The sequence below is a fragment of the Sitophilus oryzae genome, unplaced genomic scaffold (assembly GCF_002938485.1).
Source record: "Sitophilus oryzae breed Bouriz unplaced genomic scaffold, Soryzae_2.0 scaffold_378_pilon_pilon, whole genome shotgun sequence".
Classification (NCBI taxonomy): Eukaryota; Metazoa; Arthropoda; class Insecta; order Coleoptera; family Curculionidae; genus Sitophilus; species Sitophilus oryzae.
Window position 1 is genome coordinate 174,030 of NW_022146949.1, and position 25,641 is coordinate 199,670.

General features: G+C 32.3%; 2 protein-coding genes across 2 annotated transcripts in view; one reads left to right on the forward strand and one right to left on the reverse strand.

The window, feature by feature from the left end:
- Positions 1-9,647, reverse strand: part of LOC115885237 (leucine--tRNA ligase, cytoplasmic) — a 36,145-nt gene extending 26,498 nt beyond the window's left edge. Inside the window, exons 1-8 of the mRNA XM_030904078.1 lie at positions 9,495-9,647; positions 9,192-9,418; positions 8,929-9,130; positions 8,716-8,877; positions 8,409-8,653; positions 4,865-5,090; positions 4,645-4,809; positions 2,616-2,810 (exon numbers count right to left, since the gene is read on the reverse strand). Of these exons, the coding sequence (XP_030759938.1) occupies positions 2,616-2,810; positions 4,645-4,809; positions 4,865-5,090; positions 8,409-8,653; positions 8,716-8,877; positions 8,929-9,130; positions 9,192-9,418; positions 9,495-9,497 (1,425 nt within the window). The 5' untranslated portion in view covers positions 9,498-9,647. The remainder of the gene's footprint in view (positions 1-2,615; positions 2,811-4,644; positions 4,810-4,864; positions 5,091-8,408; positions 8,654-8,715; positions 8,878-8,928; positions 9,131-9,191; positions 9,419-9,494) is intronic.
- A 1,202-nt stretch (positions 9,648-10,849) lies between these two features.
- Positions 10,850-25,641, forward strand: part of LOC115885241 (brain tumor protein-like) — a 44,633-nt gene continuing 29,841 nt past the window's right edge. Inside the window, 6 exon segments of the mRNA XM_030904082.1 lie at positions 10,850-10,979; positions 11,088-11,383; positions 11,473-11,617; positions 15,765-15,992; positions 19,295-19,636; positions 21,236-21,502. Of these exon segments, the coding sequence (XP_030759942.1) occupies positions 11,220-11,383; positions 11,473-11,617; positions 15,765-15,992; positions 19,295-19,636; positions 21,236-21,502 (1,146 nt within the window). The 5' untranslated portion in view covers positions 10,850-10,979; positions 11,088-11,219.

Genomic DNA, 25,641 nt, shown 5'->3' on the forward strand with positions numbered 1-25,641 from the left:
CTAACTAAAGCCAAACAATAATATTCTTTGCTAATATCAATTAATACCAATATATGGCAACAGCGCCCTTCATAATGTATTTTCTGTGTAAATACTAGCACCTCAATAAAAAAAAAATAATGTGTCCTTATCTTTATATGACTCCGCAAAAAATCAAAGATGCCGGCTTCTTTCATAGCATTGCCACCGACCGCTGTCGGGTTTCTCGAAAGAAACCTACGTCGCCGGGCGACTACTAAAATCCAGTTAATATTTTATTATAATCGATCCTGACGAATAAATGAATTTGATAAATGAATGAATTTTATAAATGAATGGTTTTAAATTTACCTCACTAGAATACAATATTTCAAGGCAGATGACGCATCTATTCGATAATATTTTATTATCGGATCCTGACGAATAAATGAATTTGATAAATGAATGAATTTTATAAATGAATGGTTTTTGCTACCGAATTACTAGAATACAATATTTCAAGGCAGATGACGCATCTATTCGATAATTTTTATTCGAATAGTTTTCAACGAATGTTTTTTTACTAGCTATCGAATTATTCGAATGAATTGCAACTATCGAATGTTTCGATAGTATTCATTCGATAGTTCCCACTACTAGTTTAAAGCGATTTTTATTATCGCCATGTTGGTCACATTGCGCCGGGATCAGCAACGTTGTCGTTTATTATTTAACTGTAATTATCTGACATTATGATAATTATCGATGTCAGTCAATATTTTGTATAATATCTTGTTGTTGAATCTTTGGGAGTAATTATTGTTTTTTGTCGATTTTCATAGTATTTTTTTAAAATTGTACTTTTAAGCACAAACAGTTCTTTTAAAAACTAAATTTTCGAGTTTTTGTATTGCATTTATTGAAATTGTGTGTCGAAAATATGTCGAAGCATTTAAACAGTCAAAGCAAAAAGCTTGTAGCTTTCCTGATAAGCTATGTTGAACTGGAACGTGACAATAAAGGTCCTTGACAGCAGTTAAAAAAGTAAGTTTGATTGGTAAGCACATATCACTTTGAAAGTTATTTTTACTTATTTCGATTTGTAGCGAGTAGCTGCTGCCTGAACTTTAAATATTGCTACTGTGAGTGATACTGACTACTGTTAATAAATAAATTTATTACTAAAATACTAATTTAAATTAAAAATAAAACGTAAAAATCTTTAAAAAATGATATAACAAATATATTGTTTCCCAATTTTACATTAATATTCATCTCATAAATCCATCACAATCTGGCGGTGCTGCCGCCATCGCTGATCACTCAAAGTTGATCACGTGCATAGGAAATTGTTTTGTTATTACCTTAAGTAGTACATAAATGTATACAAGGTCGGCAAAGGCTCGCTTTGGGTGCCGATTTTCGCGTGTACAAAGAGTACAGTCAAAACGCTCAGTTAATAAGATATATATATGTACTAAACTGTTATACAGACCGGACCACCTTAGTAGTAAGATAGGCAGAACCGGACGAATTAGCGTATACCCGTCCGCCGGATAAAAAGCAGCCGAAAAAATGCCATAAAATAAAAATAGGTAGATATGTGATAAGAATGTTTCATAATTTGTATTTATTCGTGTTTTAATAGCCAAAACGAATACATAGATTCTCGCGACAGTTCTCGTGTAAAATTTATTTTTTAAGTAAAATAATGGATGTTTACGAAGTTCGTGAGAAAATTCAAATTGTAAAATGGTATTTCCAAAATAGGTCTTATTGGGATATACAAACAATTTTTCCACAAACTTTTGTAAACAGGCCAATTCTATCTTTACCTACTATATCAAGAGTTATTAATAATTTTGAAACACATGGGTGCGTGTCCCCACAAAAACACAATGTTGATGTGTTGATTAATGAAGAACAGGAGTTAAAGCAAGTGTTTAATCGTTTAATTAGTGGATATGGAACTATTTTGTGATCCGATAGATCACCAGATCTTTCTCCCAATGATTTCTTTTTGTGGGGTTATGTAAAACCTAAAGTTATGGTCATAATAGGACTAATAACTGGATGAGCTTCAAGTAAAAATACGAGAGGCTTTCCAAACTAATCCCTAATATGTTAGCCAATGTCAGACGGGGATTTTACGACCGCCTAGGCTTCTATCTAGCACATGAAGGTGGTCTTTTTCAACACTTGTTATAACTTTTTTTTTTATTTAGAGTAATATTTTAGTTCTTTTTGTGTTTAGAGAATTTATTTATTTTTAGTTTTGGCTGGTAAAACACTCAAATAATAAAGATTTAAGTATTTTTATTTTAAATGTTACCTTAAGTGAAGGTAAACACTTAACATGAAAATAATAAATACTCGGCACTCCTCGCGTCGTATTCCTAGTCTGTCACGACCAACCCGTCCAAGCATAACTGCAACTTCGTACTGCCTGACTAGCCGACTAGCCGGCAGTGAATCTCGAGTACGAACGCAAATTGGGTAAACGTAAATTCGTCTGGCAACTTGTTATGTTACTAGTAGCCTGGTCTTCTCTGTATATATTCAAGCAAGTGTTTTCCCAAGCGTCGTAAATATGTGAATACAGACCCAAAACTGTTTCGTGCCGACACGGTATAGTAAAAAAAAGGTAAATATCTTACCCCATCGTAGAAACCTTTAAGGTACAAAATTTCCTTAGCTTCAGCCAGCTTATCTTTATCATTTTGACTTTGAATTTTTAGTTTCTCGTATATAGTGACAGCTGACAAATTTCCAAACCCAGGTATTTCCAGTATAGGTACCGGCTCAAATGGCAATACCATTTCATCTTTAATACCATACTTTTCTCTGAACGGCTAGAATTTAAAAGTCTATTATTGACAGTATTATATAATAAACAAAGTATAAAAAGAATAAGGAAGGAGTAGATCAAGCAAAACGTCCGTTTTTTTCGCCTACATACGAGGCGTCAAATCACAGATTATAAAGACTATAAACTGATCGTTAAAAGCATTGTTTTTCGTGGTTCCAATTTTCGGAGTCGCGCACTAGTTAGGTTACTAGTTTGCGCACATAGCACGCCCACTTATGGCCTCTAAAATTGTGCACAGCGCCTGACCGGCCCACTTATTACGCTGTTTAAACGCGAGTTTATTTTTGCGCACAGGAAATTTTACTCGTTTGCTGATCGTTATAAAAAACAATTTTCGTACCACCAATTAGGGACAAGATTTTTATCTATATACTTCTTTGGTATACTTATAGGATACCTAATCTGTGGTCAAGTTGCAAAATCCGTCTTGTCCTAAAAACGTTGTTTTGATAATATGCAAAAACTGGTTTTAGCAAATGTTTGAAGCGTTGTTTTACAAAAAACGTGTCCATTGAGTGAAATCATTGTTTTGTATCTCGTTTTTCTAGAAATAAAAATTAGTATTTAATTTTTAAAGAGAAAAAACACAAAAATAATTGGGATAAGGATATTGCTACACCAAGATATTTGCATCCTAACTTGATTTATTAGATATGCTATTTTATTAAAATTAGGATTAGTTAAGGATTTGAAATGGATAAGACCGTCAGTAGTAATATTATATTTGTGTAAAAAGCCTATGAATAGCGGGATTTGCAACAATAATGACAATAAAAAGCAAATATATGCGGATAAGACGAATTTTGCTGCAGTAACTTAATTTGTAGTGAATTTTATATAGGAATAGGCGACTTTTGCTGCAGTTTGGGACTATGCTTATGTGAATTTCAGGGTCCACCATTAATATACAAGGTGAGTTTATATGATGTTCTCTATAGGCATCTCGGAAACTATTGGAGATAGAGAGGCGGTTAAATGGGCAAAGAATTGCAGTTTTGCGGGGTCATAAATATGCGTGTTCCAGATCTTTGAAAAAGTTCATGGCTTGGTAGATATTTTGAAAAAAACAAATTTTGGCTATTTTAAAAATTGTCCCTAATGAAAGTAATGCTGGAACCACTCTATTAATGCGCGAGTATATAAATTTAACTTTTCTAACATGTCTTGAAAACCGTTCTCTAAAAAACGTAAGTAACGTTCACCGGTCAACGTATCCTTGAAAAGTTACGGCCAAGAAAAGTTGAACCAATAATCCTCCACGCTTTTCTTCGGAAAATACCGCACAGCACTTTTTACAACGATAACAAAACAATTATACATAACCACAAAAACAAAGCGAATTTACATCAGATGTCTGTCAACATTGCCAACGTTTAGCCTAATTTAATGTTATCCTTATATTGCTTATTATTCAACTTATCCTTATTTATCTTTATATTTTACAACATGTGGCAACCGCGCTAACTAAATCTTTCAAGCTCACTGCTATCGTCCAGGGAATGCTAGCATTCACTAGTAAAAGTTGATTTCCAAAATAGCTGTTGAACTTTTACTGACGTAGTCTTAACAAATCAGTGAATGTGAGCTTTTACTAGTAATTGTTAACAATCACTGATTTACAACTTTTACTGTAACATATATAAATTACAATTAAAAGTGTTTCTGTAATCAAAAAAAAATTAAATATAGGGATCGATATTTCATGAATTTAGTACGCAAACAAACTCAAGAGGGCGCTGCTTTTACTTTCATTTCATGACATTTAAGTCAAAATTCTAAAGAGCGATGTTTTGTGATGGTAATAACAAAAAATATACCTGTTTCTTCTTTAAGTCAACTAAAGCGGCATAGTCGTCAGGTGAATCTGAAGGTACGCTAGTAACTACACCTGTTCCTTTATTTTCCTTAATCGTAAGCATCGGTAAGCAATATATTTTGTCGTAACAAGTCATGGGTGCTTTCAAAGCACGGCCTAAAAGATCCTTTACAAACCATTATATTTTTAAACCAAAAACAGATATTTTTTCAAATTCTAACCTCTCCCAAAAGTTCGGCAACCACATCAAATTTGCCCTCGACTTTTGTGAATCCCTGAAAACACATGTTTTTGGCTGCTCTATCAGTAGAGACAAATATTTCTCCCGATTTTGTTTCAAACGCTATGTATTTCAAGTCGGGTCTTATCCAACAATTGGTTTGACCGTACATTGTTTCAGGTCGTAAAGTTGCGGCAACTAGATAAATTGGTTTACTAGAAAACTTTCTGAAAAACGATAAGTTGTTAGTTGGTTTAGTTAAAAATACAGAGTGTTTTTTAAATAAGTAGGAGTATTTTAACTAGTTAGAGCTCGAAATCACTAACGACCAGGTCGCAACGACTAGATGAACGACCAGTTTCAACAGAGTTGTCAGATCTAACGATTTTTTACGTTTTACCAATTAGAAAATATTGTTTCAGAAAGAATTAAGTTTCAGAAATGTTAAAATATCCGAGTTAACTAAAAAGCGAAGTTGCTATTCATGGGCTTATTAAATGTTCTAATATTAAATAATGCATTTAAAATATTCTTGGATTTTTCGTTAATAAATACTGGTGTGGTAAGAGTAAGTAAAACCTACAACCCCGACTACACGGTAACGTCGTTATTTCCATGTTTTTCAAATCCGCGATGCCTGCTATTCCATCAGTCGTTTCATAACAGAATATTCTACATCCTACGTCTATGTAATTTAATATTTGTAGAGTGAGACATATAACCTTCATGTAACTCGTGAGATTTTCAGCATTATATCATGAAGGACAAAAACAGTATAATTCCTAAAGGTGCGTCCAGACTTGAGCATTTTAGCCCGAACGAACCGAGCGCGCACGAACAAGCAGAACAAATAGGCCGAACAATAAGCATTGTGTACGCGCGACCGACAAAAAGGGAGATATTCTGTTTCTTTTTTCTACTGATATGGACTTCTACTGGTGGCCCTTATCGACTTTAGAAGTAAACATATTAAGACCATCGTAAAAAAAGGTCGTCATACACTGGCTTTCTAAATATAATCAGGTAAAAAGTTTAGCTTCCAGTTATTTCAATGTTTACAATATAAATTCCTCTTTTTTATTGTTACTGAGAATCTACAACAGTAAATACTTCTATTTTTATGAATGTTTAAGTTACTTTGACTCTTATTTTTTTTTGAAAAATAATCTACCTAGTAAAAATAAAGTCTAATGCCCTGTTTGAAAAACGTTAAATTAAATATAATATTTAAAATACAATTGTCCCCCTTGTACATGACTACAATACAACTAAAAAAACTAATTTAATAAAAAAAAGAAGTGGTTGTAGAAAAACTTTAAATATGTTTTTTTAATTTTTTAACATCGAAACTCAAAGGTATAATAACAGGTATGATACCAAAATAGAGTATGTCATTTAAAAATGTTTTGAATTTTTACTAGAATCGACCCTTGATAAAAAAAGGGACTAGATTTAAGTTTCCCTTTGATCCAGTCTGTATACTATTTTTGTTTAATTTTCTGCACGTGGTGCAAATACTACACTAAAACACTATAGAAAATAAAATATTTTGCATTGAATTTGAGGGATTTCATCTGAAAAATTATTAATTTGGAAGAAAACCGGCAACAAGCGACAAAAAATAATATTTTAGTGCAGTCTACTGGTCGCAATGACCAACCAACGGCCAGGACGTTAGTGTGCGCTGTATCATTTGATTTAATGGTTTTAGAGGTAGCAGCAACCTGACCGGTGCGACCAGGTCGTCAGTGTATTCAAGCTCTTAGACCCCAGAAACACTACCTTTTTGTTTAAAAATTTTTTTTAATGCTGCAGGTTCATTCTCTGAAAATGGCGGTGTATCGTGGCTCTGCAATGTTGCCACCTTATGCATATTTACATGTTTATAAGTCTACAGTAATTCTAATTTAATTATTATTAAAACCCCATGGATTACATACAATCTTGTAAGTTGCTATTAAGCTAAATAAATACTTTATTGTCAACATGACAACATTGTACGTGGGATAAGCTGAGAACTGGCTGATGCCTGCAGTTCCCAAAATGCAAGTATTTTTTAATGTTTAAAAGTTAAATAACTTAGCTACTTTCAACCTGTTTTAAAAATGGTAAATAGAAAAAATGTCTTTATTTTGTACAGTGTATATGTAGAATTCTACAGGGTAACTCAAAAAAATATATACAGGATGGTCTGAACTGTATTCTGGAAACTTGGGCAGCATATTCTGCAGATAAAAATAAGTAAAAAAGTTTGTATAAATGTATGTCCTAATTTGCTTAGTTTCGGAGATACGGGGTGTAAAATTTCATTTTTATTTCGATTTTTTCTAAATAATTTCTGAAGTAACGTCAATATCTGGATGAAAATTGGTGACTGGGAGTTTTTGACATGAGAAATTTGATTTTGATGTCAATATGACTCCTATATGTAGGAGGCGCCACCTACATGTGTTTTAACTGTTTTGAAGAGTAAACATTTTTATAGTTCGTACACAGGTTCGTACCTGTATAAAACTATTGAGTGAAAAAATATGCATTTCCGTGATTTTTTACGTAAAAAATGTCTCATGGTAAAAATCGCTACAAGCAACCGTTCTCAAGATATTTAAAATGGAAGTAGTCACTACATGTCATTATTGACAAAAAATTAATATGTTAAATAGATAGTTATTTGACTGAAATTATAAATTTGGGAACTATTTATTTTTTTAATTATAATAAATTTTTCTTCGAAAAAATGATAATAAACCAGTTTCTGTTGAACTTTTAATACAAAATCATTTCAAATTTATGATTTCAGTCTAATAACTATTTAGTCAACACATTTAGTTTATGTCCATGACAGGTATTGATAATTTCGATTCCAAATATCTCGAGAATATAATATTATATATATATTTTTTATGTAAAAAACTTAGTAAATGTATATTTTTTTTGCTCAACAGTTTTATACAGGTAAGGACGAACAGTTATTACTCTTCAAACCAGTTAAAACACATGTAGGTGGCGTCCTCTACAAATAGGAGTGATATTGACATCAAAATCAAATTTCTTATGTCAAAAAACTTTCAACAATTTTCATCCAAATATCGACGTTATTTCAGAAATTATTTGAGAAAAATTGAAATAAAAATAAAACTTCTACACCCTGTATCTCCAAAACTAAGCATTTTAGGACATATAGTTATACAAACTTTTTTACTTATTTTTATCTGCACAATGTGCTGCTAAAGTTTCTGGAATACAGTTCAGACCACCCTGTATATTTAAAAGTATTTTTTTTAATGAAACACCCTATATAGTATTTGATTTTCAGATTCTAAGAAAAAAATTAAGCGGGAGTACCATTGAAGTATACTCCAAAAAATTTGTTCAAACATAAATTATCATTTTCCCTGGATAGATTATGTCACATAAGAAACACCACCCTATACAGATATACTACCCTTTAAGAAACACCACCCTATACAGATATACTACCCTTTAAAATACATCAACCTATTTAAAAAATCACCCTGTATATATCCGCCTGTCCTTAAAATTACTTAAGCTTCTCAGGTAAGGGATCCAACAATTTCATTTTGATCAAAGTATATTCCTGCGGTCCCACTCCTTCACCAGATGACCTGTCATGGTCCATACAAGGCTGCCCGTCTTTCGCAGAATAAACCGTATATCTCTTTCCAAACTTAATTTTATTTCTTTCCTTTAATCTTAAAAACTGCCACCTTACAAACGAATCATAAAAAGGATTTACATCAGTTGTAATAAAAGTTCTTCGCCAATCGACCTACAGTAATAGTAATAAATTGTTAGTAAAATCAATAAAATAAATAACCAAAATTAACTGACATGGAGGCCTAGAGCAGTTAAATCCTCGACAGCAAGAGGTGGAAAATATTCCAGCCAATAATCTGTGTCAGCAAACTTTTTTATTTCTTCGTTCCCTAAACCCAGACTTTCCATGATTTGCCATTGGTATTTAGCTGAGCCTGCTTTAGCAGTTGCTTTACTCTGAAAAATAAATTCTAAAACTATTGCTTCTTGTTTTTGTACTATGATTACCTTTTTCCCTTTACTTTTATCTTTTGGTATTCCATCATTCTCTTCCTTTGTTTCAATTACTTCTTCATCTACAGGAAACTGAGGAGGAAAGCCAAATACCTCTATTTCTCTTTTTAACTTATCAGCACATGCTTTTATCGGCATGCCTGTACAATGAAACCCAAAAGGAAACAGAACTTTCTTACCTTTCAAGCGATTATATCTAAGTAAAAAGTAATATATAATTAGTTCTGACTCTGTAAAGAAAGCTCTTAAAAAATTACCTCGCGGCAAATTCACATTTTGATAAAGAAAATGTGTGCCCTAGATGTAATTGTCCATTCATATATGGATAAGGAAACGTACATAAAAATTTATCATCATCCGACTTTTTTGGATTTGCTGGAGCGTCTATTTCGAATATTTTCTCATTCTTCCAGCGTTCTTGAGCCTCCGATTCAATTTTTTGAAGATATTCTACCTTAAAGGTACCTTTTCTCTCAACAGTGACCTAAAAGAAGTCAACATTACATCACTCACAGTATGTAAATAAATATTTAAACTTATAAATGCTAACTCAAATTTACCATTATTAGTCTCGGTTAAAACTATCCCTGTACCAGAGAGTATGTTGAAATTTTATATTAATTAAATTAAATAAAATGAAAAATATGTTAAAAACTGTGAAAAATTGAAAAATTTCGGCACGTTTGCTGTCAGTGTCAAACGTTTTCTAACCTAAAAATCGAGCATGTTATTTTGAGTGCGTTCGACAAAATCTTCAGAACTAATTAAATTAAATTTTCAATGAAAGTGGTTATTAGGGTAGCACGGCATATCTGTAATAATCTTATTTTACACATTTGTGATAAATTAATTATATAATAATAATATAATCCATTGTAATATTTGTTTTTATGATTTTGTATTGGATTCCTTGGAAGCAAATTTCGGAACATACTTAAAAGGGATAAACGTCATGTCATATAAAGACAACCGCCAAACACAAAATTTCAATTCAAATTTAGAATTATCAATGGCATTTAAAAACTAAGCTTAAATTATAAGAGATACTAAAATTCATATAAAATGCGATTATGTACTATGCACTAGACGAATAGAAACTTTTAAAATCGTTTGGTAAACCGAGTATATTTGTCTTAAATATGTTTAATAACATACCTATCTAGTCTTTCTAAGATATCGTTGAAAAACAATTGAATAACAAACTCCATTTTGTACAAGTTTTGTTTAGCGACAGCTTCTCTTTGATATTTTTTCTATTTTTTCCTGGTAAGTTTGTTCTTTTTTACATTTTGTGATGATACATAATTATTTAAACAATGCAATTTAATAATATACATAGGTTGAAATAATTATTTGCGACGCAATGAACGTAGTAATGGTAATAATTGTACGCCGAATCTGTTTAACTTGTCAATGCTGTTGTCATTGGTAATGTATTATTTTTAGTTTTTGTATTGTTGAAAAATAATCTTAATAGACAACCGGTTATTTTCCTTTGAATAAATTGTATTTTTTACCATTATCTTTTCCAATATATAAAAACTTATTTTATGCGGTTTGGTAGATCTATTTCCAAAAATACTCAAAAATAACACTTGGCAACTTTCGAAATAAAGTCGAAAATTGCATAACGTGCTTTTCCGGGGCTGCAGATATTTTGACGTTCCTCCAGACATCTAATTTTCGCATTTATCGCATTTCTTCAAAACGATAACGTAAATCGAGAACAAAATACCTCTTCTGCGGCACTCAGCGGATTCCAAAGCACAATTTAATCGACGCATGTCGATCGGTTGATGATTTAACGTGGACAGTGCTAAAACTCACCAACTCAATAACCATTTTGTCCTTGTGTTTTTAGACGCAGACGCGCCATTTGCTAAACATTTGCTCGTCATGGCATTGGTAAGTTTTTAGCCGATTTAAAGGCATTTAAAGACCTATTTTATTCATGTTCTATTTACGAAATGCAGTTCATATAGTTCCAAAATCCAAATTTGCAATAAGTATTATCATAACCTTACTATTTCACCATATTTTCCGCGGTAAATATTTCCCATTTCTACTGTTTTTCACGCATGAAAACGAAGCACTAGTGATTCTTTCGAGGGTACACAATTATTCTAGATGAATATTCCGATCTGTTGTTCTAGATAAACGTTTATTCATGCGAATAGGGTTTTTTGGAGAACTACAGGCCTACAAGGGAACCTATACCTACTGGTTTTAAATATTAAGGGTCAAATTTTACTGTGGCAAAAACAATAAACAAAATAAATGTAACAATGGGTACAAACATTAAGGAAGACTATATATCGGAAGACCAGTATGCCATAAAGTCCGAAGAGTTCTCACTAAATGACAGCGCTATAGAAATGAACGGAAACATATGTAAAGAGCAGTTGGATGATGCTCTTTTGGCTGATCCAGATAACTGTGGTATTTGTGGGTAAGTTTTCTTCTATATTATTATGGTTAAAAACCTTTTCCTCTTTCAAAATATTGAGTATATTTATGTAAATTATCTTGTTTTTATAGTGACACATTAATTATGCCTCGAATGTTACACTGCTTGCATGTTTTCTGCGAAAGTTGTTTGGAAAAGAAACTTATGGGCGAAGGGGGTGATGCAGGGAGTCCAAATACTGCAATTGTATGCCCGACTTGTGATTTTGAGACTAAGGTAATTTTATTGTGAATATTTAACAACAAGAATATCTTTAAGACAGTATGTATATAGTAAAATGCTATCTGTAGGTCATGCATTGTCATTATTTTTTGACTGTTTATACAAAACAGTTTAATAGAAAGTTCTGGCTGTTAATTGTATCCCTAGTCGTCATCAAATGCTTAATGTATTACACAATTTTCTCAACTATTACACCATTATATTTTATTTACATATTAAATATTTAATATCCTAAAACAATATTTAAAAACTGGAATTAGAACAATTTTGTTGTCAATACAAATTCTGTCAGTTGGGTACCATTAAATTCGAAAGGTACTTTTTATATTTGTCTTAGATTAGGCGAAATAAAAGTGTCTAGTTTATTGATTACTTAGTAAACAAACAAGTTGACATAAGATTTGTTTCATTCAAATTTATTTTTGTATTTGTTTCTATGTTATGAAGTAATTATGATAATTGATACATTTTGATTAGATAATATTACTGAGAATTGGACATTTTTAAGAAAAGTATTTGAATAAATAGATGGCATTATCCTAGGTTTATTTTTGTATGGAATTTGGTACCTTAAACCATATGTTATTCAAAGAATTTGTCGAAATTAAATATTTTTTAACCAAGGCATGTTTTTTTATTGTTTACATTTTAAATTATTGAATTATTATTTTTTGAAATAGAAGAGGTTTATATGGTAAAATACCATTTTCAATATTTGAGTTATTAGATAGTATCTGGTATACCTAAGTAGTTTTATTTCATATTATTACTTTAATTATACTTTTAGCATATAAATATGATAGGGTTGCCATCTTATAAAATAAAAAAATGACAAGGGGGTAAAAAAGCGTTACAGGCGAAACGCTTCTTGAATCCTCGCCCAAATGTCGAGCATTTACCCAAAAGTTATGTAAACATTATGTCCTTTCTTTTCTTAAAAATGTACCCAAAACTTGGTAAAATAAAACAAACAATTTCCTACAAAACGTTTTATTTCACTAACAGTAAGTAAACATAAAAAAACTGAACATGTATATTGCATTCACATATATTGCATTCATTTCTTGTACGTAAATATTTCTTTTCTGTACAAACAAGTGGGAGTAGGGGGACACATTGTTGCCAGATTAACAATTTTATTAAGCGTTATGGCGATAGATGATTATTTTTTAGATTTTAACTTTGGTGTGTAAAAAAGAGGACTTTTTCAATACTACATGGGAAAAAACAGTACACTCAAAAAGAGAACTATTCTCTGGAATAGAGGACGGTTGGCAACGCTACATAAATATGCCATTGTGATCCTACTTTAGCCAATTCTGTTATTTATGTTAGAGTTACTTAGTTATATGTCGGTTAATAGGAATACCTTACAATTAAGAATGCTTCAGAGTTGTCTTGCAAATGGCAATTACTAATTTGACGAGAGCGCTGGACGGCTGGTTATTATCAAGTTTTTTTCCGTGTATTCTATATTTTTACTAGGCATATATCATAGAATTTAACAACTTATTGCCCTGCAGAGTTTGTACATTTTGTAGGGACCAGTTAGACCTACTATAATATTGTAAAATCTTAAAATTAAGAAATTGGCGCTTATCAAGTTTTTCTCCTGGGTTATGCTATATTTGGGGAATGTCATCAATCGTCATTTCCGAGTTAACGTGACGCCTTTTTTTTCAATAATACAGTAATTAGGCACAATAACTTGACTGCATTATGCATTATACGTAATATTGCATAAAGTTACACAATAAAACACAAACCTATGACTTATCAAGGTTGAGTCACAAGAACTACACTTTATGTGTTTTTACTGAGGATATTTTCTTGGTAGTTTTGCTATGGTTATAAATATAAATGAAAGATGTTATCGTGGGGACTATAATAAAAAAGAAGAATAAGAAATTATTGGGCAAACCTACAGTAAGATTAGCCATGAAAAGTCGTATTTTAGCCTGTATATATACAGTATACATCAAAGAAATAAGTAAACATAGAGACACCTTAACATATCATTTCATTGATTTGTATTCAATTATAACAAAAAAGAAGAATGAAATAATTGGTCAAACCTACAGTAAGATTAGCCATGAAACATGGCTAAAATAGAGAGCTAAAATAGAGACACCTTAACATATGTATCATTTCATTGATTTGTATTCAATTTTAACAGCATATCTTAAGGCTCAGTTTACACATAACGTTAATGATCTTATGATTCTCGTTTTGCCTACACTGAAATATATATCACTTAATTTACAAAAAATAATATAAATATATTACAGTATCTTTAATCTTTTTATAAATACAGGGAAATAAGTAGACATAGAGACGCGTTAACATTTAAAATTCATTGGTTTGTATTCGATTCTAACAACACTATGTTAATGTGAAATGAAACAAACCAATGAACACTCCACAAAGGTATAAAAACTATTGATTATACAGGGTGTTTCAAAAAAACATGTGCCATTTCTCGTGGGTAGATTCCTCATGTAAAAATAAGATTTATTTTTCATATCAACATAGGTCAGATTTTGCTTTGTTTCGAAGCTACAGGGTGTTAAAGTCTCAATAATTTTTCGATTTATTGTAATTTTCTTCCAAGTACTTTTAGTGATTTGAATGAAATTTTGAGGGTAAAAATTACTATAAGTGCTACATATTTTAATGCTAGAAAAGTGTCGATAAATTCATCAGGGACGCGCATATGAGTTATCACTGGAATATTTTTCAAAAAAAATCATGTGCGCCACTGACTTTTCTTTTGATATTAAAATTGTGTAGGCCGTTTAATGTCAATTAAAAGTTATCACTTAATATTTTGTCGAATTCGACCTCCTTGATGAGATAAACGCAATTTTATTAATCACAATAATAATTAATAAAATTAAAATAAAAATGAAATTAATAAATTATATATGTATTTTGCCTTATTATTTATTATTAAATATTATTACTATTAGTTAGTATTACTATTAATCCAATCTAGCAATTTCAAATAAAAAAATAATGGTATTTAAGATAATTACAAAAAAACTTAATTTTAAAAAGATTTAACATCCTGTAACTCTGAAACCATGCATTTCCATACCCATGTTTATAGGAACTTTTTTTCATATTTTTTAATGAGGAATTAATGAGTATGTATTTAAAACTTTCGCAAGTTAATATTAAATTTTTTTAAAGGTTGCTATTAGACTTGGATCAAGGCAAATTAATAAAATAGCGTTTATCTGATCAAGGAGGCCGAAATCGACCAAAATATTAAAAGACAACTTTTAATAGGCATTAGACTGCTTACACTATTTCGCCAACAAGAGAAAAAAAGTGAGTGGCGTATATGCTTTTTTTAAAAAAAGACTCCAGTGATAACCCATATGCACGTCCCTGGTGAATATATCGACACTTTTTTATCTTTAAAATATGTTGCATTTACCCTCAAACTTTTACCCTCAAAATTTCATTTGAAACGCTAAAAGTACTTGGAAGAAAATTATAATAAATCGAAAAATATTAAGACACTAACACCCTGTATTGAGATCATGAGAGATGGCACATGTTTTTGAAACACCCTGTATACGGTCCAGCTACGTCGAAACACCGGTTCCTGATAGATCACCGAAGTTAAGCGACGTTAGAGGATGCGAGAGGATGGACGGGTGACAACACTGCTCATTCATGCCGGTTTGAGGCCGGATGAGATATCTCGTGAATAAGAGTCGATTTAGACACTCACCAAGCAATGACTAAATAATACAAGGACATATATAACACCCCAGACCAAATTGTTACCATGGCTCCAAACAGTGCCGTGGCCATATATTTTTCTTAACTTAGCTGCGTGAAGGGATATTTATATTTTTGATAAATGTTTTGACTACACCTATGATGTAGGCGGTGGTATCATACTAATTAATTATGTAAAAAACGTATTAAATGTTAACAAAAGGTACAAAACTAGTATCGACGTATAGCACATATCAAGTACATATAGTATCAGAAAAATAATTACCAAATTCAATAAGAAAATGCTAAAAAGGCGGAGTGGACCTTTGACAATGATATGGCCGAGGACCACGACATTAGCTTAAAATACTTTGCTTTGAATATTGTTCAAATTGTGTGTTTGATTTAGGTTGGACTTAAAAAAGTGGCTGCTCTTCCTCTGGACGTGACGAAAACCAACGTGTCCGACGTGTCGCACTCTGTGAATCCCACCTGCACCTCTTGCACGGCGAAAGAGATTGCCAAATCCCGATGCAACACTTGCCACAATCTTTTGTGCAACAATTGCGATTCGGCCCATCATTATATGAGGTGTTTCGAGTCGCACAAGGTTGTCGCATTGGAAGATATGAGGAAGGTAAGCATATATTTTTGTTTTAAAACAGTGTTACGTTTTTCCTCGGTTCCGTGTGGATAGAAAGTCGCAATTTATTTAAACACAATTTATTTACACTAAGTAACAAACAATAACGATTTAACCACCAAAACGTCTCTCAGTCTAGCTTGCAAAATGCTTTTCTTCTCATCTGTCTCGCACTCTCTCTCTTCCAGTATACATTTCAGTTCGGACACTTTCAAGTCTTTCAAGAATTTTTTCGGAGCCATTGTCAGTCTTTTTATTTTTCTAGTCTATCACACATACCACATTTTACAGCAATTGTTACGTTTTTCCTCGGTTCCGTGTGGATAGAAAGTCACAATTTATTTAAACACAATTTATTTACACTAAGTAACAAACAATAACGATTAAAAGACTTAAAAAACTTTATACAAACTATTTATAACTATTTATCTAGAAAGAATGTATTTTGAATTTTAGCGCGACAACGAGGAAGATGCATATATTTTATTTTTCGCCAGAAACTGTTCAATTTATTAGAATAAATATGTGTAAATGCAAAAAAAAACTTTTTTCTTGAAAGCAGTACCACAATTTTATAAAACGGGCCATTAAAATACTATGGACAACGCAAACGACTCCTCGCGAATTGAAACGATATTTAGGTGGCGTACTAAGACATTTTTGTTGCTTTTAGCGTTGATTAAAGGAGCTTTTTATGCTTTTTTGTGCAGTTATTATTTGTATGTGTTGTGTGTTCTGAGAATTTTTTAAGTAATGGCAGATTCCGTGTTTGTAAAAGCACAATCAGATTGCCAAAAGTCGATGCTTTTATGTTGGCTGCTTTTATAAATACAAATTCCCAATTTATTGGTGCTGAATTACGAGGAAAAAAACAGAGAGGTATGTAACATTTATTCTTTGTAGTACTGAGGCATATTTAAGTATAACTAGGTACCTATACTGTTACGAACTTTTATATAGTTATAAATATTAATGTTATAAACTTATTTTTTAGATCAGGTAGGGAGACGTATGGAGATCTGTAGGTTATGTAGAAGTGAAAAGAGACAAAAATATTTGTTTAGTACGTGGAAAAGGAACTCCAGAGCATAGCGTGAAAAAGAAAGTTTTTTTTTAATATATTGACACCCCCTTACCTTTGTTATTTTAAAGATTGTTTTTTTAAGAAATTATAGGAAATAAATTGTTTATCAGTAATGAAAATATTATACAAGGTGTCCCATAAGCAAACGCCAAAATTAAGTTACTTTTTTAAGCGAAACACCCTATATATTTTTGGATTCTTCGGAAATTTCTAGATATTCTAGATATATTTCATGTATAATATCCTATACCTATCTTCAAATGTTTACGAAATATTGACAGTTGAAAAGCGAAAAATACCTACAATTTTCTGGACCACCTTTTTTGAGACACCCTTTATATCTAGAATTAATTTTAAAAGAGAGTATATGAAAAACCATGCAACTTTTTTATTTAATGTTTTCTTCTAAAACTTGCAGTTAAAGCTGTATGTGGGTGTCAAAATATAATGAATAACCCTGTACATTCAAATTTCATATAAATATGTAAGACAATATACATAAATATATGAACTTACATCAAAATGATCTTCACAACAATAAATCGTAAAAAATATAGGATAATTTAACGTTATCTCTCTCATGGCCTTGGACCATTTTTTTTTCTGTTTTCGCTCATCCATTACTATTTATATATATCACTAATTACTAATTATATATTAATTAACCCAAATAACTAAAATTTTGACTCGGATTCAACAGCGTTTAAAAGCAAACTGTGTAAAATAAACACGCGTCTGGCTCCACTCAACCAGAAGAACGGCAGGTGACGTCACAGCGGCAAGGCGCCGTAGAGAGGGTTTGCCCGGCCATTTAAATTAACAATATTTAATTATTTTATATTAGAGGCATTTCTTAACCGATATCAACGATTTTTTTTGTTAAATTTGTAATTATATGAACTATTTTTTAAAACCATTATTTAAAAACATGCATTTTCCTCACTGTATTCGTCTATTTATTTCTGTCCTCTTCAGGCTCCAGCCGTCGTTTTTATACCCACAGCTAAAGAGTTCTCGAATAATCCATAGATCATTAGGTGCATAGAGAAGGTTTCGAATGTTCTCGTATGTACTACTCCATTCCAGTGGAATTCGATTGTTCTCGAACGTTCGAATGAATCATTACGGTGTCTATTCTTTAATGCGATATTAAGGTCGTATGGGGGCGGGACATAATATAGTTAGGTTAGGTCGAGTCCACACGGGTCCGCAACAATAGTTTGTTGGGTATTCTATGTAGATAAGGATAGGCCGTTCATATAGCATTTATGGCACGTGATCAACTTTGAGTGACAAGCGATGGCGACAGCGCTGCCGGATTGTGATGGATTTATGAGATGAATCTTAATTTAAAAGTGACAAACAATATATTATTTATTATATCATTCTTTAAAGATTTCTACGTTTTATTTTTAATTTAATAACTATTGTTTTAGGAATTAATTGATTTGTTTTATAGCTTATCTTACTTATTACATATTGGCAAAAACTATTATGGGTTAATTTATTTATTTATTGATGTACATCTTACAACACCATAAGTGGTAATAACAAGTAAGAGAGTGCTATTAATGCACAAATTAATAATCACAGAATTTAATAAAAACTAACGTAGAAATAACTTTGAAAGTGGTGTAATGTGCTTATCAATAAAACTTAATTCTCTGACTGCAGTCAAGGGTAATAAAGGTCCTTTATTGTCACGTTCTTGTTCAAAATAGTTCATCAGGAAAGCTACAAGCTCTTTGTTTCTACTGTTTAAATGCTTCGGCATATTTGTAACACACAATTTCAAGAAATGCAATTCAAGGAACTGTTTGTGCTTAAAAGTACAATTTTTAAAAAAAGACTATGAAAATAGGCAAAGAAACGAGAATTACTCACAAAGATCCAACAACACGATATTATACAAAATAATGACTGACATTAGGCTAATTGTCACATAAAAAACGACAACCTTGCTGAAAACGGCGCGGCGCAATGTGACCAACATAGCGATAATAAAATTCGATTTAGACTAATTTTGTTACTTAGTTGGAATTGGAAGTTGGAACTAATAAGATTCATCTTATAAATTCATCACAACTGGCAGCGCTGTCGCCATCGCTTGTCACTCAAAGTTGAACATGTTCATCGGAAATTGTTTTGCGATTACTTTAGTCTCTAAGCTATGTATTTTCGAAATAGCGGCATCTATCATTTCCCTTTCCAGGACGGTATCAAGATCACCATCCACAAACCCCTGGAGTGCGACCTGCACTCGGGCGAGAACATCATCTACAACTGCGCCGCGTGCAACTCCCTTATTTGCGGGCAATGTGCAAAGGCCGAGCACAAGGGCCATCCCACCGAGGGCATCGCCGACTCGGAGCTGCGCGTGCGCCAGGACATGGAGAACCTGCTGGCCAAGAGCAAGGAGAAGGTGGAGGGTCTGATGAAGTGCTCCAGCGGGCTGGACGGCAATATGGAGGAGCTGGCGCACCAGCGCTCCTCCGCCAAAGACTTGATCAATGAAACCTACCAAAGTTACAAGGCTGTTTTAGAGAAGTGTAAGGTGAGTGGGTCTCGCTGTGCACATGAATAAATTGGTTATTAGCAACAATTTTCAGAGCTATTGTCGTCCTCTTCTGATCTCTAGGTTACATTATTATAGGTCCTATCCATTTCCAAAAGTCTAGCCACTTGGAGCCTGAACCCACATCCATATCTTTGAGCTCTTTGTCAATGACCTGTCATTGTTTAATACAAAGAACTGTACAGGGTGTCCCACTAAAAATAGCTCTCGGCTGTATCTCGGAAAGTATTAGCCATAGGGCCTACGGAAAAAAAGATTTATTACTAAAGGGGATATGAGAAATTGCTGGAAAATATTTTCAAGTTTTTAAAACGGCCGCTAGAGGGCGCAACTGCTATGGAAAATAAGAAAATAGAATTTTTACAGAAGTTTGCCGAGATAATGGATACTATAAATAATAGCATCATAATCTTCAGTAAATTTTGGATTTTTTTTGTTAGAACCATTTTCCCCTATCTGCTAAAATAAAGTGGTGGGGGAAGGTTAGATCTATCTTTATTTAAATGTTAATAACTCTGGATTGGATGATCAGAATCCAGCAAACGAGGGTTCGTTTGAAAGAGCGTTTCTTACTCTATATTATACCATAAAAATAATAATAAGGTTTTGACGTAGACGCTAGGGAGCGCTTTCTTACAATTTAACAGACAGAGCGCATATCGCCTTTTTTTTCTTTTTTTTTTTTAATGTGAATAACGATAGTATATGTAATTTCAGTAGCTGATAATAAAGAGTAGTAAATCTTAAAAAGTCAGCAAAAACCGCATCTTGATATCTTCTTTCAAACTGAAGATATTAGCAAAATTATTAAAGCAGCGTTTTTTATCTTTTGATTGCTTTTTCAAAACTTCAACTACTTCACATAATAAAGGCATTTTGAAAAATAAATTTTACAGATAAAACGCTGCTAAGGCTATCAAAATGTTGATCTAATAACAATTTGACGTTTATATTATTATGTCAAAAGCAACTCTTTTCCAAAGCCTACCGTGACTTCACTGAGGCATCGTTTCTTGTTCACTCTTATTAATATCTTAATTATTAGATATTAATCCATCTGGTATTATGGTATCCTGGTGTTTCTATCTTATTTTTTTGTTAGAATGGGCATAATTAAGAGGGCTACCGTGAAATGGGGTGACTTCCGTCCGAAAATATGTTAGACGTAGCCTTAACCACTACTTGAAAAGAACGCGTTATGTGTTATCGGTAAATTATGGGTGGAAGCACCCCACGTCGCGGAACGTCGCTAAACGCTTGCCGTCAGTTGCGATGTAGCATTTGCAGTGCTGTGAAGCCAAATCTGTTTTTAAATCCTATTTTTTGCGTTTCAAACTTCTACGTGGCTGCAATAGTTAACCACGCTAGATTGAGGTAAGTATTATGCAGAAGTTCGTTATAATATTGACGGTGATGACGCATATTTTACGTAATTATGCTTTTAAATGGGGTGGCTTTGGTCTATCAATAAGAATAAGGAAGAGGGCAAAGACATCCCATATAAGCAACTAACTTTGCCCATCCAGTTTTTTACTTTTTTTATATATATATATATTTTTTTAATATTTTTTTATACAGGATGAAGCTTTAGAAGAGTTAAACCGACTTTATCATGACCGCGAACTGAAAATAATGAAACAGTCGGATGAATTGGGCAAAACCATAGAAAATTTTGAGGACGCCTGCAAGTACACGTCGAAACTATTGGAAACGGGTACCGTGCTTGAGATGATGTACCTGCGCAAAGTGGTCGCTTCCCGATTGCTGGCTCTCAACTCCAACATCTCGAAAACCGAGGGGACTTTTGCAATTGAGTTTAAATCTGACTTTGCCAACTTCGAAAAGGTATGTTCTCAATTCTTTACTTTTTTGCGTATTTTTCTAATAGTCTAACAGCTAGCAACGTTTTCGAGAAAGTATTTTAAGAAAGCTGGCTCTTTGATATATCTTGTACTATCCTCTCTGGAACAGCATGCGGCCCATCTGGCTGTCGATACCCCTTGCGTTCACTACTGCGCATCGGAAGAAGATCCTATATTTTTTTAATTTAGTCCTATAAATTCTAGTATTGAATATAAATCGAACATGTCTCCATAGCGCAGTGCGTAGAATTTCCGACTACGAGGATTCAGTTCGGATCCGGGCCAGGGCAAAGACTTTTATTTTCGTTTATATTCTGATTGTAAGGGTTCAAACATACTGACGACCAGGTCGCACCGGCCAGGCCGCACCTACCTCTAAAACCATTAAATCAAATGATATAGCGCACACTAACGTCCTGGCCGTCTGTTGGTCGTTGCGACCAGAAGACTGCACGGAAATATTATTATTTTCTGCCGCTTGTTGCCGGTTTTCTTCCAAATTAATAATTTTTCAGATGAAATCCCTCAAATTCAAGGCACAATATTTTATTTTCTATAAGATATAGTGTTTTAGTAGTGTAGTTTATCACAAAGAAATAGTATACAGACTGGATCAAAGGTAAACTTAAATCTAATCCCTTTTTTTTTATCAAGGGCCGATTCTAGTAAAAACTCAAAACATTTTTATGTGACATACCTGCTCTATTTATGGTTGGTATGATACCTGTTATTATACCTTTGAGTTTCGATGTTTAAAAAATTAAAAAAATAATATTTAAAGTTTTTCTACAACCACTTGTTTTTTTTATTAAATTAGTTTTTTTAGTTGTATTGTAGTCATGTACAAGGAGGACAACTGTATTTTAAATATGATATTTAATTTAACGTTTTTCAAACAGAGTTCATTATACTATATTTCTACTAGGTACATTATTTTGAAAAAAAAAATAAGAAAGTAACTTAAACATTCATAAAAATAGAAGTAATTACTGTTGTAGATTCTTTGTTATATTGTAAACATTGAAATAACTGGAAGCTAAACTTTCTACCTGCTTATATTTAGAGCCAGTGTCTGACGATCTTTATTTACGATGGCCCTAATATGTTTACTTGTAAAGTCGATAAGGGCGCCATATCAGTAGAAAAAAGAAACAGAATATCTCCCTTTTTGTCGGTCACGCGTACACAATGCTTTTTGTTTGTTGTGAATAGCAACTTCGCTTTTTAGTTAACTCGGATATTTTAACATTTCTGAAACAATATTTTTTCTAATTGGTAAAACGTAAAAAATCGTTAGATTTGACAACTCTGTTGAAACTGGTCGTTCATCTGGTCGCAGCTAAAAACGCAATACATCCGGCCAGCCGACGGCCAGGTCGTTGCGACCTGGTCGTCAGTGAGTTCGAGCCCTAAAGTATTAAATAATTCTGATGATTCAAAAAAACACAATTATATTTAATACTTTACTATCAGAATATAAACGAAAAAAAAAGTTTTTGCCCTGACCCGGATTCGAACTCTGACTCGTCACTTGATAGGCGGAACCTTGATAGCGCTGAGCTATGGAGAATGGGTCGGTTTATATTCAATACTAGAATTTAAAGGACTAAAAAAATATAGGATCTTTCAATGCGCAGTAGGGAACGCAACGTTTACCGACAGCCAGACGGGCCGCGTGCTATTCTAGAGAGCATAGTAAAAGATATATCAAAGAGCCAGACGTCTTAAAATACTTGTTTTTCCGACGTTGCTAGCTCTCGTACTATAAGGTAATATGGCTACCAGACATTCTAGATATATATACTCTGTTTTTTTTCTCAGGTAAGATTTCGACAGACGATGACAGAAAAAAAGCAGATGACGTCCCATACCAATCTATTTATTTTACTAAAAAAAGTTTCTAATAATTTTTAAGTTAACTATGGATGGGTTTAAATATAAATTCGTCATGCGTCGTCACTTGTTGTTTTTAACCAGTTTTATTGGTTTATTTCAAAAATGACAGATCGTATTTCAATTTTATTGGTTTGACGGAACGATGAACGCAAACGGACGCCGATGCGTATGAATTCGCCTTTAGATTTTTGACGTTTGTCAAAGTCTTGCCAAATTATAGGTTATAATTTGGCAACTTTTGTGAAATACCCTGCGTTTTGGAAGATGATGCATTTTGATTCGTGTTATTACGTGTGTTTTGTGTCTTTTGAAGTCAAGTGGAGGAAAAGTCGAGTGAAAATTAACTGTAGAGCACAGTTTATGGTTAATACTCGCTGCCCAGGCAGAAAGTCTTATACAGATACACCAATAAAGTTACTATCAATAAAGTTCGTATACCATCTCGTCGTAGATAAGTGCATCTCGAATATGGTAGAAGGACCATACTCTAAACACATACTAAAAACTGAAGTAGCTGTAAAATATCGACATCACACGATAGGTAAATAATGGATTTTAGTACTGCAGAAAAATAATGTCAAAAGGTACTGGTTTAAAAAAAAATAAGATTAAAGTTAATTAATCAACCTGTGAGGTATAAAATTTGGTAAGTGTTATTATTAATAAAATAGTTTGTTTTATTTATGTTGTTTTATTTATTCCTGCGGAATATTACAAATTTGTATTTGTACATAAGTTATATTGATAAATATAATCATAAATGCGGGAAGTTTCATAAAACGTGAAAGTAAGAAATAGTTCTTTTTTATATTTTTTGGTATGTGGTGTCTTGTTTTTGTTTGTTTTGTATTAAAATATACCGTTTTTTATTAAATAAAATAACTCGATTACATTTTTTCACTTTTATACAGTTTTTTTCACAATATTTTGAAGTTACTTGTCAGACAAATTTTAAATACATATATTAATTTCCTGCTATGCGTTCCAGTTGTACCAACTTATTTCTTTGTAAAATAAAATAAACTACTTTGAAATTAAAATGACAGACACATCTATCACTGTCAAGGATCTTCTCGTTGGACAGACTATAGCTGCAAAGGTATTTCTTGAATCAGTTCATATTAATCTTCTTATTTCTTATAAATTATTTAATTTTAAATTTTTTACATTATGTAAAAATTTAAGTTTTCATGTTTCATGAAATAGATATTATACATTTTTCTAAAGCAAAGATAATTTGACATGGCATTTATTTTGAATTTATTGAAGGTGTAGAATATATTAATAGAAATTACATCGATATAAATCATTTTATTTTAATTATGGCGCTTTCTCACGACTCGTGTACTTGGCAAGTATTTTTTATTGGCCTACAGGGTCTGGCGGGAGTGCGGCGTAGTACCTATAATAAATAACTTAAAAATTCTGTATAGATGCCCTACGCACCGTGTATACCCCGTATACCAATTACAAATGTTTGTCAATTACACGAGTCGTGAGAATGCGCCTTTACATGAGGAACTTGGAATCTTGGTGCATGATTTTCAGATCTATGCCCACAGAGGTACCAGCGTTGCCTAGTTGTAACATAAATATGTTAATAAAGGAGTATATTTGTGAAGTATGTTCAGCGAAAGAGTGGACTAGTTAGACGGGACAGATAACGTCCAAAAATTAACAGAAAAAGTTTTGAATTAAAATGGTAGATAACATTTATCACTTTCATATGATCTCCGCTAGGCATTGAATTGTTCAAGTTAAATTGGTTATTTTCTGGAGAAATATAAACATTGAGACTGTTTTTTGCCTGATTTCTGAGAAAAATCGGAATATTTAGATATTATATTAATTAAAAAAAACACTGATCCATGATCTAAAGTTTTTCAGTAAATCTTTACTAGAAAAATATATCTAATAAAAAATGGCCATTAAAAAAAAAGGCAATAAAAAAAAGTTGGGATATTTGTAAAAATTAATAAAGTTATGTAATTTTGTTTGAGTCTCTTATGTAATATATAATATCAATAAATACAGGAATGTGTATTGGTGTTTCTATTTTCTAAGATTGAAGTCTGACAAGACTAGCATGGTTTTGCCAAACAACTCAAACCTGGTACTGGTCCCAGCGGGGCAGGTATAGTCCGTCCAACGACAAGATCCTTGACAGAGATAGATGTGTCTGTCATTTTATTTTCAAAGTAGTTTATTTTATTTTACAAAAAAATA